The sequence below is a fragment of the Pongo pygmaeus genome, chromosome 1, assembly GCF_028885625.2.
Source record: "Pongo pygmaeus isolate AG05252 chromosome 1, NHGRI_mPonPyg2-v2.0_pri, whole genome shotgun sequence".
Classification (NCBI taxonomy): domain Eukaryota; kingdom Metazoa; phylum Chordata; class Mammalia; order Primates; family Hominidae; genus Pongo; species Pongo pygmaeus.
In genome coordinates, this window is record NC_072373.2 from 221,990,196 (window position 1) to 222,006,870 (window position 16,675).

At 53.6% G+C, this 16,675-nt stretch overlaps 1 protein-coding gene across 3 annotated transcripts in view; it reads right to left on the reverse strand.

Annotated features, from left to right (window-relative positions):
* Positions 1 to 16,321, reverse strand: part of H6PD (hexose-6-phosphate dehydrogenase/glucose 1-dehydrogenase) — a 37,636-nt gene extending 21,315 nt beyond the window's left edge. Inside the window, exons 1-4 of one of the 3 annotated variants that reach the window (XM_054440590.2) lie at positions 16,187 to 16,312; positions 14,049 to 14,135; positions 5,634 to 6,270; positions 4,127 to 4,244 (exon numbers count right to left, since the gene is read on the reverse strand). In XM_054440590.2, coding sequence (XP_054296565.1) covers positions 4,127 to 4,244; positions 5,634 to 6,260 — 745 coding nt within the window. In that variant the 5' untranslated portion in view covers positions 6,261 to 6,270; positions 14,049 to 14,135; positions 16,187 to 16,312. Of the gene's footprint in view, positions 1 to 4,126; positions 4,245 to 5,633; positions 6,271 to 11,238; positions 12,191 to 14,048; positions 14,136 to 16,186 lie in introns of those variants that run through there. The other 2 variants (XM_054440580.2, XM_054440574.2) reach the window with 2 other exon arrangements.
* Positions 16,322 to 16,675: the final 354 nt, after the last annotated feature.

A 16,675-nucleotide genomic window follows, 5' to 3' on the forward strand; every position in this document is an offset into this window, starting at 1 on the left:
GGAGGCTGTGGAGCTCAGTGGTTAGAGGCTCGGGCTCTGAGGTGCCAAGACCTCAGTTCCAATTCCAGCACTCCCGACAGAAAAGGCAGCTGGACCCAGACAGCTGAACACAGCCCATTAATCACATGGGCCCGCCTGTCTGCAGAGCCCTCCCGATGCCATGATGAGGGCCAGCCAGGGTCATCTCTGGGATGAAGGAGGCTCAGTGACTCTCCTTTTATGGCCCATGCTGCTTCGAGACCCCAGCCAGGGTACCCAGGGTGGCTGTGACTCTCAGGGGCTCACAGACTGGGATGCACAGGAGGAGCACCCCAGGTCAGGCTGAGAGGGAGCTGGGTACCAGATCGCGTCTTCCTTTCCTCCTCCCCACCCCCTCCGGCCTGTGCAGCAGCCTTGACTCTGCAGCAAACTCCTCTGGGCCAGAGGCTGCAGCAGGAAAAAAAAAAACCACTCACCCAGCATGGAGGATGGAGGGGAGGGAGCCGGGGAAGCCGGCCTCCACCCACTTAGATGCGTGTGATGCGGGTGGGGGAAGACATCCCAACGACCTTGCAGCTCAGAAGTCTCTTTCCTGGGGCCTGCAGCAGCTCTGGACCAGGAACACTCCATTTCCCAGGCCTAGCTTGCAGCCCCCTCCCTTCCCAGCACTCAGGGTGCTGGCTTGGGTTACGCAGGTGCCACTCCTGCCTAGGAGTCAGCTAGGGTTGCACCACTGTGGGGGTGGAGGGCAGCTGGGATCCACTGGAACCCTTGGCAGGGCAGAGCACAGGGTAGGGAGTGAGGGAGAATGGCCTGTGGTGTGTGTGGGGTGGGGAGTGGGGGAGAATGGACTGCCGTGCACTTTGCCCCTCTGCTTAGTAGTCAGACCGCGGGGCTCTGAATCCTGCCTTGGAAACGTTCTGCCCATGCTGAGCCCCACTGCAGCAGCACTCGCCTGCCAAGTCCACCAAACTCCAGTAGGAGGCAGCATTTACTCCTGCCTGTTTCCCACCCTCAACCGGGGCAGCAGTGGCAGCCTAGGCCTTGCTGTGCTGGGCACAGGGCTCCTGGCCGTGCTGGGGTATGCTGCAGGTCTGCGGTGGCTGTCCCCTCTTTCCAGTCTGAACCACAGGCGGGATGCCCCTGAAGGACTGGCTCCAAAGCAGGACCCAGAGAGGACAGCACAGAGCAGTGCTTGGGCCAGCAGGGCTGTACCAGGCCACCTTCTTGGGATGCAGAAAGAATGTGTCCTCTGGCACACAGGCACACAAAATTGAGAGAGATAGCAAGCAAGCTCATTCTGTTGCCAAAGCACCCTGTGTCCAAGGCCCACTTGCTGGGGGGCTGGGCTCAGCAGCAGGCAGTCCCTCCCTGCTACGAGCTATCAAGGACCTGTTTGTAAATGGCAGGTAAACAAGCCAACCAGTGAGGCCCAAGCCCCAGGACAGTCGCAGTCCTGCTGGCCACCTCTGACAAGGAGCGTGGACTGAACTAGCCCCACTCTGGTCTCACTGCGACAGGCTGCAAGCCTCCAGGACTAGTGGATCTCCCACTGCCTGTCCTGTGCTGAGGCTCACTTTGCCCCTGGGCTGAAGGTGCAGGGACCAGCTGTACTAAAGGCCTTGGACTCTGGAGCTTAGGAGCAGCGGACCCTCCCCCAGAGCCCCACATGGCAGGCAAGGCTGGGCCTCCTTTAGTCCCCACAGCTGTGACAACAGGGCTCCAGGTGCCTCTCCCTCCTGGACCTTGAGGACAGCCAGCCCAGGCTGTTGTGTTGCTGTTCAAACCCAACATCCTCAGACTGTCCCAGCAAACAGACCTGCCCAGAGCTCCACCTGTCTTTCTTTCATATCTTCCGTGTTTCTTTCTTCAAAATCCGAAAGTACCTTTGCTAGGATAATCGGGCCTGCAATCTGCCTGGTCCCTGGCTCCACGGGACCTACGAATAACCCACAAATGACACGACATACCAAGAAGGAAACAGGGTGGGAGGGCTGGAAGAACTAAGAGGCAACAGCACCAACAGGTAACTCCAGACATCATGGCTCTTCCCCAGCCCAGGGTGGGGATAGAAAGGAGTTGCCAGAAAGGGGAGAGGAGTCCTGGTCTCCCAGCCTCGCTGGGGATGGGGCCAAGTCCAGGTAGAGAAGTGCAGGCGCCGGCCCGCCGGCTGCAGCAGGGGCAGGACCCCCTCCCATTCTGCTCCAGGCTCTCTGCACCAGGTGCAGCTCACTTCTCTGAAGAGGAAGCAGGCATAGGCCCAGCACACGTGCCTGCTGGGAGATCAGGCACAGACAGGCACAGACAGGCACTGGGGGGAAACCCACAGCCGGCGCCCTGGCTGAGGACTGGAAGGGAAACTTGGAAGGGCTGGAGGATGATTCCTTGAGACCCATGAAGGCTCACTGCAGGGGGCAGGGCCTCTTTTCTGCTGTGGGTTCTGGAGTACAGAAACCCAGTGCCTTCTCGAGCCCAGAAATGTCCTTCAAGGCCTGGCTTGGGAAGTCCTGCCTGGCCTCCCGCCCACCCCCCACATTGTCCCCCCACCACGCTGCCTGCCTGCAACACCCATCACTCATTTTGTTTTCTTTTTCAGAGACGGAGGCTCACTATGCCGCCCAGGCTGGTGTCCAACTACTGAGCTCAAATGATCCTCCCACCTCTGCCCCCGAGTAGCTGCCCCCGAGTAGCCGGGTGTGCCACTGCGCCCAGCTCCATTTTGGAGTTTGTCCCACCAGCCAGTGTGATGAGATCATCACCCCTCCACAGCACCCGTGAATCTGGGCAGTATTAGGGAGCCATATCTGAGAGGCTGAGTTTTGTACCTCACTGTGGCATCTCGGCCCTGCAGAGAGCTTGTGGCACTAAATACACATTCAGAGAGGAATGGAGAAACAGCTGAAGAGAGAAACCAAGGGGCGGGGGGGAAGAAAAAGAGAAAATGGCCCAGAGAAAGAGCAAGGTAGAGAGAAAAAGAGGAGAAACCTCCTGGCCCATCCCTGCGTCCAGGGCTCTGGGCCCTGCCTGTGGCGGGCATGCGCTGGTGGGGGCAGTGGCCTCGGGTGCTCCCACTGCAGCTGCAGAAAGCGACCGTGGGGATGAGCTGGCCACTGACGCAGCACTGGCAGCACAGGGCAGTGGCACCAGGCCTGAGTGCTGGGGCCAAACTATTGCCCCCAGGATCAGGCTCCACCACCTTCTACTGTGGGGCTGTGGGCTCGCCACCATCTTCATCTGTAAGGACGCTACTAACAGCGCCCACCTCACCTGGAGGCGGGGACCGGGGACACAGTAAACTTCAGGTCTTATCATTACTGGGCAAGAGCCAGTGCTTTACATCTTCATGATCAATACTCCAAAACTTTGCTACCATCACAGAATGCCAGGTCCCAAAGGGACCTTAGCTGTCCTCATCGACAGGACGTGCTCATCTCACAGCTGCAGGGAGTGACATGCTGAGGCCACCCAGCTGAAGGCAGCGGTGGGCGTGACGCAGGGCCCCCCGCCTCCCGGGTGTATACTCAGTGTGTCTGAGGTGTGCAGCAGTACGGGAGAGGCGGTGTCCTCCTGAAGCCTACAGGCTGGCAGGAGAGACAGGGTGGACAAGGACGAGGCAAGGGTAACACCGTGCAGGGCAGGGGAGGGAGGTGTGTGGTGCCGTGAGGGTGAGGGGAGTGGGCATGCAGGGCTCAGAAAGGCTTCCTGGAGGGCCATGGAGCTGAGAACTAACAAGCGAGAGAGGCGTCAGGAGGTGGGGGGACACGAGGGGGAGTGCCCCAGGCAGGGGGCGCCATGGCTGCAAGCACCACAGTCAGGGAAGCCCTCACGCAGCTCCCATGTTCTCTACGCACTCAAAAGCTCAGGGGACCTCAGGCGGACTCCAGCCTCTACTGCGTGCCAGTGGTTTCCCGCCTCTGTGCCACGCCTACTTCTCTGAACCATACGCTCCCCACGGGCAACAATGGCTACTTGGACTTTGCCAGTCGGCACCCTGGGGTTTAGCCCGGTTCAGAGCTAGGCACACGGCAGGCTCAAAGGGAGACCACACACCCACAGAAAACCTCCCTCTGAGAAGCGCCCCACGCCTCACTGCAGACAGCGGGCAGGCAGAGGCTAGGGGACCGAGCGCGCAGGGCCACGCACACACCTTCGGCATCCACGGTCTCTTTCATGACGATCTCCACCCGCTCCACGTGTTGCCGGTTCCAGAGGCTGCCCAGAGCCTTGCGGTTCTGGTCTCGGAAGGGCAGGATCTGCGCCACAGCCTGTCGGAGGGAAGACTGGGCATGCTGCAGGATCCTCTCACGATGAAGGAGGAACCCTGACTCCCGGGAAGGGCTCTGACCTCTCTATTCCCTGCTCAGAGCAGAAGATGCACGATCTCACAGGCCAGTAAAAGTTCCAAAAACTTGCAAGTGACCTCCAAAGGGTTACCAGATTTGTATTTGCCAAGAAAAAAATAGTCAGAATTACCTATCTTCTATTACAATCAATTTTTAATAAAATAAAGATAGGTTTAACACCAAAAATGTAGCAAGAAAAGCTCTGAATTGAGCACATTCTGTATTTCTTCTCATCTAGCCATAAACAAGTGAAAACCTCCCCAGGACTGGCCCAGTTCTGAGGACCACTACTTAGGAATCCTACTATGGGCAACTCCAGGCAGGGTGGGATGGAAAGCCATGTCTCTGTCCTCAACAACTGCCTATGCCCACCCGCACCATGTACCAGAACACAGGGCTGCTGTGCTCTCTGCCAGGGTTCCTGGGGCAGGATGCCCCCAAGGGCCTCCAAGGCATTTTGAGTGAACTGGTCAACGGACATGTGTCACCCAGGAGGTTACCCCATGCTCCTGCCCAGGGCTTAAGGTCCTACTGCTCCCTGGTTTAAGCTCTTGTTGCCAACCTTCTGGCTCAAAACAGAACTCAGGAAGAAAAACATTTTGAAAAAAGGTAGATGGGGCAGGGTGCGGTGGCTCACGCCTGTAATCCCAGCACTTTGGGAGGCCGAAGTGAGCGGATCACTTGAGGTCAGGATTTTGAGACCAGCCTGGCCAACATGGTGAAACCCCATTTCTACTAAAAATGCAAAAAATTAGCCAGGCCTGGTGATGCGCGCCTGTACTCCGAGCTACTTGGGAGGCTGAGGCGGGAGAATTGCTGGAACCCAGGAGGTGGAGGTTGCAGTGAGCCGAGATCATGCCACTGCACTCCAGCCTGGTGACAGAGCAGACTCTGTCTTAAAAAAAAAAAAAAAAAAAAAAAAAGGTGGACAGGTGCAGGAGAAGGAAGCTCGTTCTAATTCCCACAGCACACCCAACAGGAAGCCAGATCCAGACACCAGAGTTGCTGAGCTACCTCTACAGAGGATGCAGGGCAACCGTGAGAAGCCAGAGCCCAGACTGGGAAACAACGAGAACGGGGGCTTTGCAAAGGACAAAAGAGGCCAGACACATGGACAAGGACCCAACGGTCCTGCCCTGCTGCTGTCTTTCCTTTACCCCCTCGCCTCCTGCCCACCTTCAAGGAGACCATGGGAGCTCCGAGTTCACAATGCCTTGGGGCCTAGCTCCACAATGAGCGAGTGGCCTTGTTGCTGGGGTCTACCAGCGCCCAGCTCACCCCAGCCCTGGCAGGCTCCACACTGATGCTCACCTGCTTGCCTAAGTAATGGTCCACCCGGTACATCTCCTCCTCCTGGAAAAAGGTCCCGAGTTCTGTGGCCAGCTGCTGGGCTGAGAAGTGGTCATGGCCAAAGGGTTTCTCAAGGACAACCCGCAGCCAGGTGCCCGGGCCTGGCCGGCAGCTGCTGTTGATGTTGCGGGCAATGTCTTCATAGGCGAAGGGTGGCACCGAGAAGTAGAAGATTCTGCCAGCCTCCCGGAGGCCTGCGTGCTGGAGCTGTGCCTCGATGTCCTTGTTCAGGGCCTGATAGTCCTCAGCCGTCTTCAGTTGGCGGTACCGGCTCAGCTGCAGGAACTGATCCTTGTGCTCTGCACAGTGACTGGGTGCCATGTCCTTGGGGCAGGAGAGGGATTCCAGGGCCTTGGCCATGAGCTCTTGACCCTGCTTGGGGGCTGTCAGAGCAGCTCCATGGAAGCTAAAACTGTGACCCCTCCCTGCTTCATCCAGGTACAGCTGGAACAGTCCCTGCCATAAGTACTTCTTAGCCAGGTCCCCAGTTGCTCCCAGCAGGATTATGGAGACATGTCCCTGGAGCTCCTGGGCTTGTAGGCAGCCCAGAAGGGCCAAGCACATCGCCACTATGAGCATATTCCACATGCCTGGGTGCCTGGGGTGCACAGAGAGACAGACAAGGAACAAGGAAGGATCAGACATGGTTCAGGTGGCTATGATGTGGAAACAAACACTTCTTGCCTGGCAAGAAACCACCACGTTTCTTAAGAAAATGTTATAGGCCCACAGCTTGTCCCTCCCTCCTGACAGCTTGGCCTCTGTTCCAGGAAGTCAGTGGGTAGAGAGCCTGCCCTGTAGACAGGGACTCTGCCTGGGAAAGTTAGAGGCCACTTGCTAGAGATGAACCACTTTGCTGCCAGGAGCATAGGAAAGTGGCAAAGGCCACCAGGGAGGGCCGCAGGCCTGGGAGTGGAGCTGTCCATTTTATGACCAAGGCCGGTCTCCTCCAGGAGCACAGGTCACCTGGACAAGCAGGGCAGCCCCAGCCTAGGTATAGTGGCAGGTCCTCAGGCGACAGTTGGAACAGTGAGAGGGTAGGACCACCTCCTCTCACCTGTCACTTGCCTCTTCTCCATGTCTACTGGGCTCCAACTACCAAATGATGACTAATAACTGCTACGGCATAGTGACAGAAAACATGGACTCCAGACTAACTGCCTGGTTTGAATCCCAGCTCAACCCCTTAGTAACTGCACAATTATTTAACCTGGCTGTACCTCAGTTTTCTCACCTGAAATGGGGGTAATAGTGGTACCTACACCAAAGAGTTGTTATAAGGATAAAAGGAGTTCATGCTTGTAATGAGCTGAGGCCTGTACCTATCACCTATTAAGCACTGAGTGGTAGGTGTCATCCTGGAAGAGTGATATCAGCAAATGCTTAGTGCTGGCACTAAGTACTTATGTGTATTAGAGATCAATGAATCCAGACAAGAATCCTGAAAGAACCACTTGGGGTGGGTTCTGTGACAGTCCTCCCATTCTGCAAATGGAAAAGCTGAGGCTCGGGTCAATGAAGGTCCCAGGGTAAGAAAGCAGGGGAGCTGGGACTGACTGTGCAGCCACTACACGACATGCCCAATGACCTCTCCAGTAAATCTGCCTCTTGACCCTGACGTCAGACCCCCTCCTCCCACCGCCCCCTCCGCCTCTTCCTCATCTCTCTCAAAATCCATGTCCAAGAGGGTCCTAGTGAGTGACCAACCCAAGGTGAGGACCAACAACAGTGTCTGAGCCAGTGGCTACAACCTCCCCCAGGTAAGCAAACCGCCTGGGCTAGTGTTCAGCCTAAACTGAGGCGCTCACATGCATAAGAAGTAGAGGCCTAGGGTGGGTCACAAACACACCAAGTATTTGTTTGTTCTGGCCTTCTGTTCTAACCAAGGTCGTAGGGCTTCCTGCGCTGAATTCTTCCTCCACAGCTCTGGCTCTCTAGCTTCCAACCAAGGCCAGTGTTGGAGGGAAGGGAAGAAGGAAGTGAGGGGGAAAGTCATCATGGCCGGCATGCCCACGGGAACTAGTCAGAAATCCACGGTGGAAATGGGGCTCAGCCTGCAGGTGGGAGCAGTGACGAAGGAACTGAATGGCTGATTTAGCGCCTATTATATGTCAGGCATTTTACCAGGTAAAGGATTAACAAAATCTTTAACAACTTTAGGAAGCTATAATCTGGTAATACAAATGGGGAAGTTGAGGTTTAAAGAGATAACTTACAAAAGGCCCCACAGAACCGGCCCAATGACCTCTCCACCATCCCTATACAGAGGGGACCAAATCTGCCTCTTGACCCTGAGGTCAGACCCCCTCCTCCCACTGCCCCCTCTGCCTCTTCCTCATCTCTCTCAAGATCCATCTCCAAGAGGGTCCTAGTGAGTGACCAACCCAAGGTGAGGACCCAACCACAGAGTCTGAGCCAGTGTCTACAGGACACACGACACGTCCATCACTGGAGCTTTAACTAGAGGATCAGGGCCACACGGGTGGCTCCCCAGCCTTCTTCTCCCACTCTCCCTGTATCTGCCCTCACCCCTAAATACACACACGGACCACAGGACCATTCTGCTTTTTCCTCCTGCTTTCCAGTCCCTGTCCTTGGCCCTTCAAGAGTTTTTTCCTCAACCAGCAATCGCTCGTCTGGAGGGAAGGAGAAGCTGCAAGGTCAGTGCAGGAGAGAGGCAGCGAGAAATCTGAAGCCCAGAGAACAGCCTGGAGAAGGAGGAGCCGCCAGCTGGCAGGCTGCGCTTCAGAGCTGCTGATCGGATCCTGGTAGCCAGGGCTCTGGACGTGCCTGGTGCAAAGGGAGGAGCTAAGCCTCCAGAGTGCTGGCATGGGCAGGTAGGGGAGCCCCAAGGGCCAGCACCTCTGCCCCCGCCCCAGAAGACTGCAGACAGCTGTGATGGATGGCCACCTGGCCTGAACTGACTCGGCCCTCTCTTTAATCCTGTTCTGACTCTGAGGTTTGCCACAGTCCTCCCTGACCAGTCCTGTTCTGGGTCCCCGGTTCTCAGGTTGGCCTCCCTTATCTGTTATGTTGCCAGCACTCCTTTAAACAAATCCAAGACACTGGGTATTACAACATGATTGCTTACTCTGTGGTTGCAAAACAACTAGAAAACAACTCTTTCCTAAATGGGTGTGGGTAGTATGCGTGGGTATTTGTTTTTTTATTATTATTTTTTAACCTTTACAGTGTTTCTCAAACTTTAATGAGCATTTGAATTTCCTGGGGATCTTTTTAAAAGGAGATTTTGATGCAGAAGGAAGGGGACCTGAAGTGCTGACAGCTGGTCCAAGAGCACACTTCGAGTAGCAAGACTCCGGAATACTGAGCAGTGAGTACCAGAGCAATGATTCTCATCAAAGGAGGGCATCAGAACAAACACGCGGGCCTCGCCTCCTGCTCCCTTTCTCAAGACAAAGACATTCTGATCCAGTAGGTGTAGGGTAGGTCCTAACACAGGTATTCCAAAACAGTCTCGTTTCATGTGCCCATCCCCTTGTAAAAACTGGTTGTTCCTGAATCCAATAATAATACCTATGTTAACCAAGTAGTCAGCGTGTGCCCGATGACTTAAACGCACCTTTCCAATCGTTCCTCACAACAGTCTTGTGGAGGGGGTTCTGTGAGGAGTCTCATTCTACAGACGAGGAAACTGGGAGGTGAAGGAAACTGTCAAGCCACAAAGCCTGGACCCTCAGTCATGATGCTAAACAGCTTCCTTAGTCAAGTAGAAGAAGGAGGCATTTGGGTCCAAGGACCTGGGATCAAGAGTACTGCCTAGCTTCGTGATCTAATTAAGTCAGCTAATTAGGCCAGGCACAGTGGCTCATGCCTATAATCCCGGCACTTTGGGAGGCCGAGGCAGGAGGATCACTTGAGCCCAGGACTTCCAGACCAGCCTGGGCAACATAGCGAGACCCCCATCTCTACAAAAAATATTTAAAAATTAGCTGGGAGTGGTGGCACATGTCTGTAATCTCAGCTACTCAGGAGGCTGAGGACTGCTTGAGCCCGAGAAGTCCAGGCTGCAGTAAGCCATGATCGCACCACTGCACCCCAGCCTGGTGACAGAGCAAGATCCTGTCTCAAAAAAAGTAAATAAATAAAATAAATAAATAAATCAGCTAATTAAACCAGGGAGATGCCCTCCACCTTTCCATAACGGCGGGTAGGTGATTAGAGCCTTAGTGTCCACATTTCTTCATCTACAAAACAGGGCAAACACCATCAACCCAAGGCGGTAGGTGATTAGAGCCTTGGCGTCCACATTTCTTCATCTACAAAACAGGGCAAACACCATCAACCCAAGGCGGGGGTGGGAGGAGGGGCAGTGAAGACTGAGATGATACATGTGACAAAAATGCTATAGAAATGTTAATTAATTAATCAAATGCAAAGTTCCTCCTGGCCCCCAAGGGTGGTATAATACCATTGCTCTCAGGAAAAACATTGTGAGCCTCCCGCCTCTCCTGGGGCTACAGAGCCAAGCCCTGCAGACAGCACTGGAGAACCAACCCTGGTTCCTAACTCAACACTCCCGACTAGTCTGGAAGCAGCAGGAGGAAGGCTGGCTTGGTCATCCTCCCTGCTGCCCTGACAGGGAAAGAAGCAGGCCCAGAGAAGCCCAGTTAAGTCAAAGTCAGGGTCAGGGGGACCCCAGCCTCTGGAGCAGAGGCACCCACGGCTCCAAAACATCTCCTGGGCTCCAGGCCTCCTCCTCATGCTGCACGGCTCTGCTTCAGAAGGTTTTCTTCTGAAGCACTTCTCCCCTCTGCCTCCTTGCCTGATCTGAAAGGAATGGGCTGTGAAATAAACCTTCCGAAATTACATACTTGAAGTTAGCCAAAGAGCATGGAAGTAGCCTTCCAAAGGCTTATCCAACTACGAATCACTTTTCAAAACATTAACAAATCAATGAGAAAATCTTTAGTGAAAAGTTTGAGCAGCTGTAAGGGGAGGGGGCATTAGACTGGGAACTCGAATGTGTGGTGGCTCTTGTCTGGGCCCTGCCTCTAAACAACCACATAACCTTGAACAAGTCATTTAGCCTGGCTGGGCCTCAGTTTCCTCATCGAGGAAATGGGAGGGTGAGATAAAGGATCTGTGTGGTCTTTTAGTGTCCCTAAGTCCTGTTTTCTGAGGAAAGGTGATCCGCACCCTATTATCTGGGAACTGCCCTCCACTTTTCTATAAGGCAAATGAGTGCTTCGAGCCTTGACCTCTGCAGCCAGGCAGGGAAACAGAGAACTAAAATATGAAGCCAAGAGCTGAGAACTGTGCGTCATTCAGCAGTTAAGACAAAAACTCTTGAAGCTATGACTTACGTGTGTGGAGGATGCAATTTCATTTACAATTCTTATTTAAGATACTTGCCAGAAATACACTCACTACGAAACAAAGTGCTGTGGGGGCATCCTGTAGGGAGGTGGAAAAGGCCTTCTTCTGTTGGCTCATCTTAGAGCCAGGGCCGACTGCGGGCACATGAACCCAGTCCTGGGTACCCTTCACTGTCTCCAACTCTAATCCTGAGAGGCTCCTACGAGTCAACCTGGGAGAGACTTACCAGTTAAAAGGCTCTGCTAACATCCCAGAAGGTGGGGGCCAGGGGGTTTGGATCAGAATGCAGGTTCCGGCCTTTGTTCTCCCACAAGTGGAAGAGGCGTGCAGCTGTCCCCAAACAGACCCGGCACTGCAGACCCAGCCTGTGCTGAAGCTCCAGCCGCAGAGCGTTTTCTGGTAAACCACAGGAGGAAGCAGTTCTAATCCTCTATGCCCAGCAGAAAAGGGGTGGGAGAGAGGAGCTGGGAGGTAAAGGTCAATGTCTGCTTGCTGCCCTGTTCCCTGTCCCAGCTTTTGACGTTACCTTGTGCGCCAGGCAGGAGGAAGGGAAATTTTCTTCAAATCATGACCCATGAGTTTGGAATTTTTTAAAAAGAACATGTGGGAGTAAAACAAAAGTTCAAACTAAAGATCACTTGAAACTAAAGCACAAGGTGATGTGCCAGTCTTTTTACAATAGCCAACCCAAGGTTTGTGTTTTTGTTGTTTTTTGTCTGTTTGTTTTTTGCACTCTTACTGTTCTGGTCCATTTATGCTGAACCCATCAATGCAGATAAAAATCAAGCCTGCTATCAATGACCTCTGATCTGCATTCACTGCCCTCAGGGCCAGAATGAGGACAAAAGCTTCCAGATCGGGCTCTGGGGTCCCTGTTACTCTCTCATCTCAGAGAATCCTCATTCCCATCTTTAGGTACCTGTCCTGTAATCCCAGCACTTTGGGAGACCGAGACGGGAGGACTACTTGAGCCCAGGAGATTGAGACCAGCCTGGGCAACATGGCGAAAACCCGTTTCTACTAAAAATACAAAAGTTAGCTGGGTGTGGTGGCGGGTGCCTGTAATCCCAGCTACTTGGGAGGCTGAGGCAGAAGAATTGCTTGAACCCAGGAGGCAGAGGTTGCAGTGAGCAGAGATTGCACCATTGCACTCCAGCCTGGGTGACAGAGTGAGACTCCATCTCAAAAAAAAAAAAAAAAAAAATCATTAAATAAATTAAAAAGAAAGGTAATAAATACTCAAAACTCATTACTTCCTAATCATCTGACTACGTTTCACTAATATCTATGCTCTTGATGTTATTTATATCCACTGCATCTATGAGGTGAAGATATTCTATTATAGTGTATTTGAAGTTGGCCAACGTCAGAATATTTACACCACAGATATAGGCAAAGGCTATAAATCAGGTTCCCCACTACCAACCCCACCCCTCAGAGTCAGTTGGTAAACATTACCAGCACACAACTGCCTATCTGTCCAAGTCTTTATTTACAGCCCGAACTTCCCCTAAACTCCAGACTCATGCAGTCAATTGCTATTCTGAGAGCATGAGTGGGATGTTTGCCAGACTTAATATGTACAAAACTGAACTGATTTCTCTCCCAATCTGCTTCCAATGTAGCTTCCCCCATTCTCAGTAAATGGCAATTCTATCTTTCCAGGTGTTCAGACCCAGAAACCTTGAGGTCATCTGATCTGTCAGCAAATCCTGTAGTTTCTATCTTCAAAATTTATCTAGAATACAACTGCTTCTCACCACCTTCCACCACTCCACTCCAGTGCCAGCCACCGTCATCTCCGTCTGGATTACTACAGAACTTCCTAATTGGCCTCCTCTATCTGGACCCTCTATGGCTGAGCCTCAACATGGCTGTCAGTGACCTTTTTATAGCTCCAGCTGGATCATGCCATTCCTCTGTGCAGACGTCTGCAGAGTCTACACATTCTGGCCTCCCACCCATTACCTCTTTGATCTCTTCTCTTGCCATCCTGCCTATCTAGGCTATGGCTGCCCAGCCTCCTGCCTCAGGGCCTTTGCACTTGTTCTCTCCGCCTTGCCGACTCCCCCATGTCCCCCACCAGGTCCACGTGGTTTACTCCCTAACTTCAGTTCTTTGCTAAAATGTCATCTTCTCAGTGAGGCTTACTCAGACCACTCTAAAATTGTAAACCGCCCACCCCCATCCTCCTCTCCTGCTTTATTTCTCCCCACAGTACATCGCTTTCTAATATACTGTATGATAATTACATTCATTTTGCCTATTGTCTGCCATTCCTTTTCCCAAGAGTGTGTGTGCCAATGAGGACAGGGACTTTTGTTTGTTTTGTTCTCCGCAGTACCTCCAGTATCCAAAACAAGGCCTGGCATACAGAAGGCGCTCTATAAATATCTGCTAAATGAACAAATAAATCCCATTTGCACAGGACCACTGTCATTTCTGCATCTGAAATACGGCACAAAGGAATATATCTCTAATGGTGACTTCAAGCACTGTGACACAGCACACATTAGCAGCAGCTTACTACTTGGAACAACACTTTTAATAATAAAAGAGCTATTTATGGAGTATTTAACTATATGCCAAATGCTAGGCTATCAGTGTGACATGCATCACACCATTTAAATCTTGCCACAACCATATGAGGTAGGTAACATGATTATCCCCATTTTAGCAGGGAGTAGAGAGGAAACTAAAGCAAAGAGAAGTCAAATAACGTGGCCAGGCGCAATGGCTCACGCCTATAATCCCAGCACTTTGGGAGGCTGAGGCAGGAGGATCATTGGAGGTCGGGAGTTTAAAACCAGCCTGGCCAACATGGCGAAACCCGTCTCTACTAACAATACAAAAGTCAGCCAGGCGTGGTGGCAGGTGCCTGTAATCCCAGCTACCTGGGAAGCCGAGGGAGGAGAATCACTTGAACCCAGGAGGCGAATGTTGCAGTGAGCTGAGATCACACCACTGCACTCTAGCCTGGGCAACAGAGCGAGACTCCATCGCAAAAAAAAAAAGAAGAGAAGTCAAATAACTTACCAAAGGTCAAGCAGCTAGAGGTGACAGGATTTGAATACAGGCAGTCTGGTCCCAGAGCTAACCTTCCTGTAAAATGTGACTACATCCCTGAATGGCAAAATGTAAAACACTGTATTAGTGTAGATACTGAACAGTGGTTTAAACTAGACAGGGTGTTTCTCTGCTCCATGAAGTCAAGCTGTTCCGAACACTAACTGCGGTAACCAGCCTCGGCCTCCCGGGTCCGCTTTGCCTTTCACAGTTCTTCCTTCCGACATCAAGACATCACACATAAGCCTCAGTTGCTTTGTTGAAACCTGGAAGACCTTCAAGGGCTAGTTTTTGGAGAACTGGTTACGTGAGAATATTCTGGATTCAAATCCCTGCCACTCAGTAACTATGTATCCTCAGACAAGTTATTTAACCTCTCTGTACCTCAACCACAGAATAGGAAAACAAATCGATGGGAAGCATGTAAGGCACTTAGCACAATGCCTGGCATACAGTAAGCACCCAAGAAATCCTAGCTGCTTTTTTTTTTTGAGACGAAGTCTAGCTTTGTCACCCAGGCTGGAGTGCAGTGGCACGATCTTGGTTCACTGCAACCTCCGTCAACAGAGGCGGGGTGGTTCAAGCAATTCTGCCTTAGCCTCCCCAGTAGCTGGGATTACAGGCATCCACTGCCCCCATGCCCAGCAAATTTTTGTATTTTTAGTAGAGACGGGGTTTCACCATGTTGGCCAGGCTGGTATTGAACTCTTCAAGGGACCTACCCGCCTTGGCCTCCCAAAGTGTTGGGATTACAGGCGTGAGCCACTGGGCCCGGCCAGAAATGTTAGTTTCTATCATTAAACCATTAGCATCACGAATGAAGTCCTTCTTGCTAGCTTCTTGAACTGCTGTTAAAACCAACTAACCAGCTGGGCGCCGTGGCTCATGCCTGTAATCTCAGCACTTTGGGAGGCCGAGGTGGTGGATCACCTGAAGTCAAGAGTTCAAGACAAGCCTGGATAACATAGTGAAACCCTGTTTCTACTAAAAAATACATAAAATTAGTCGGGTGTGGTGGCACGCGCCTGTAATCCCAGCCACTCAGGAGGCTGAGGTGGAAGAATCGCTTGAACCCAGGAGGAGAAGGTTGCAGTGGGCCGAGATCGCGCCATTGTACTCCAGCTTGGGCAACAAGAGTGAAACTCCGTCCCCCCCCCCCCAAAAAAAAAACCAACCAACTAACCATCCACCACAGAAAAAATGCCAAGGAAAAACTCAGACAGCTTTTCATGACCTTCCAATCATAATGACGAAAAATGAAAGGGATATGATGCATAATTTAAAATACGCTGTCTGGGCGTGGTGCTTCACACCTGTAATCCCAACACTTTGGAAGGCTTCAGCAGGAGGATCGTTTGAGCCCAGGAGTTCGAGACCAGCCTGGGCAACATAGTGAAACCACTGTCTCTACAAAAGGTTTAAAAATTAGCCAGGCGTGGTGGTGCGCGTCTGTGGTCCCAGCTACCCAGGAGGCTGAGGCAGGAGGATGGCCTGAGCCCAAGAGGTGGAGGCTGCAGGGAACCGTGTTTGTGCCACTGCACTCCAGCCTGGGCCAAGCAAGACCCCATCTTTTATAAAAAAGTAAAAAATGAAAATAAAAAATATGCCCATGTGACACCAGTTTTCCCTCATCTGCTGCCTTTCATGAGCCATGGGCCTGTTGGGGGTACAGGGGGAGTGGGCAAGGACACTTCTTTCCAGAAGTTCTCACTTCTGGCTAAGCTTTCAAGGTTGGGTGAGCTGATTTTCAGAGATCCAGAGAAGTTTGCCTCCAGAAAACCGTTCACTGGATCCGGGTACGGGAAACGCTATGTGAAACCCGAGGGCCAATCAATGCCAAAGATTAAGCAGGTCCCGGGGAAAAGCACGGAGTTCCCCCTCTCCTGGAACTCAGTTCCGGGAAGCCCACGGAAAGGACAGCTCGGCCGCTCGGGGCGACCCTGGAGGGAACCAGGCCGCCTCCTGAGCAGTCCCAAAACCGCCAGCCGCAGGCTCTGGGGCTCGGCGCGGCCTCGGGCCCGGTGGCAGCGCAGGTTGGAGGCGCTGGGGCCGGGGCGGCGGCGGGGGCGGCGGCGGGGGCGGCGGCGGGGACGGCGGGGGGCGCTTACTTCCTCTCGCGCGGTGGCGCAGGCCGCTCCTCCGGGTCACGACCGGGGCGGCGCTGAGGGCCGGGCCCGCTCCGCAGGGCTCCCCTGCGCCCCGGGCCGCACCTCCTCTTCCGCAGGGCCTGTCACCCCTACAAGTGCTCGTGTCACGCGGCCACGCGCCTCACGACACGCCTATACCGCCCGCGGAGACCGCGGCGGCCGCAGGGGAAGGCGCGAGGCCAAGTCCAGCCCGGCCGGCCGCCACCCCGCCCCAGGCCTCAGGCCTCCGGCCTCCACGGCCTTGCGCGCAGCTAGACTGGGGCCCGGGCTGGGGGCGCGCGCGGCGGGGGCGGGGCGGGGGCGCCGGCGAGGCCACGCCCCCCGCTGGCGGCCGCCGGGGCGGGGCCTCGGAGCTTCCGGGGCGAGGCGGTGGGTCTGCTCCGAGCCTCCGTCCCCGCCCTTCCTTTCGGCCCCCTGGTGGCCGTGCGTCCTAGAGCTGCCCTGCCGCGT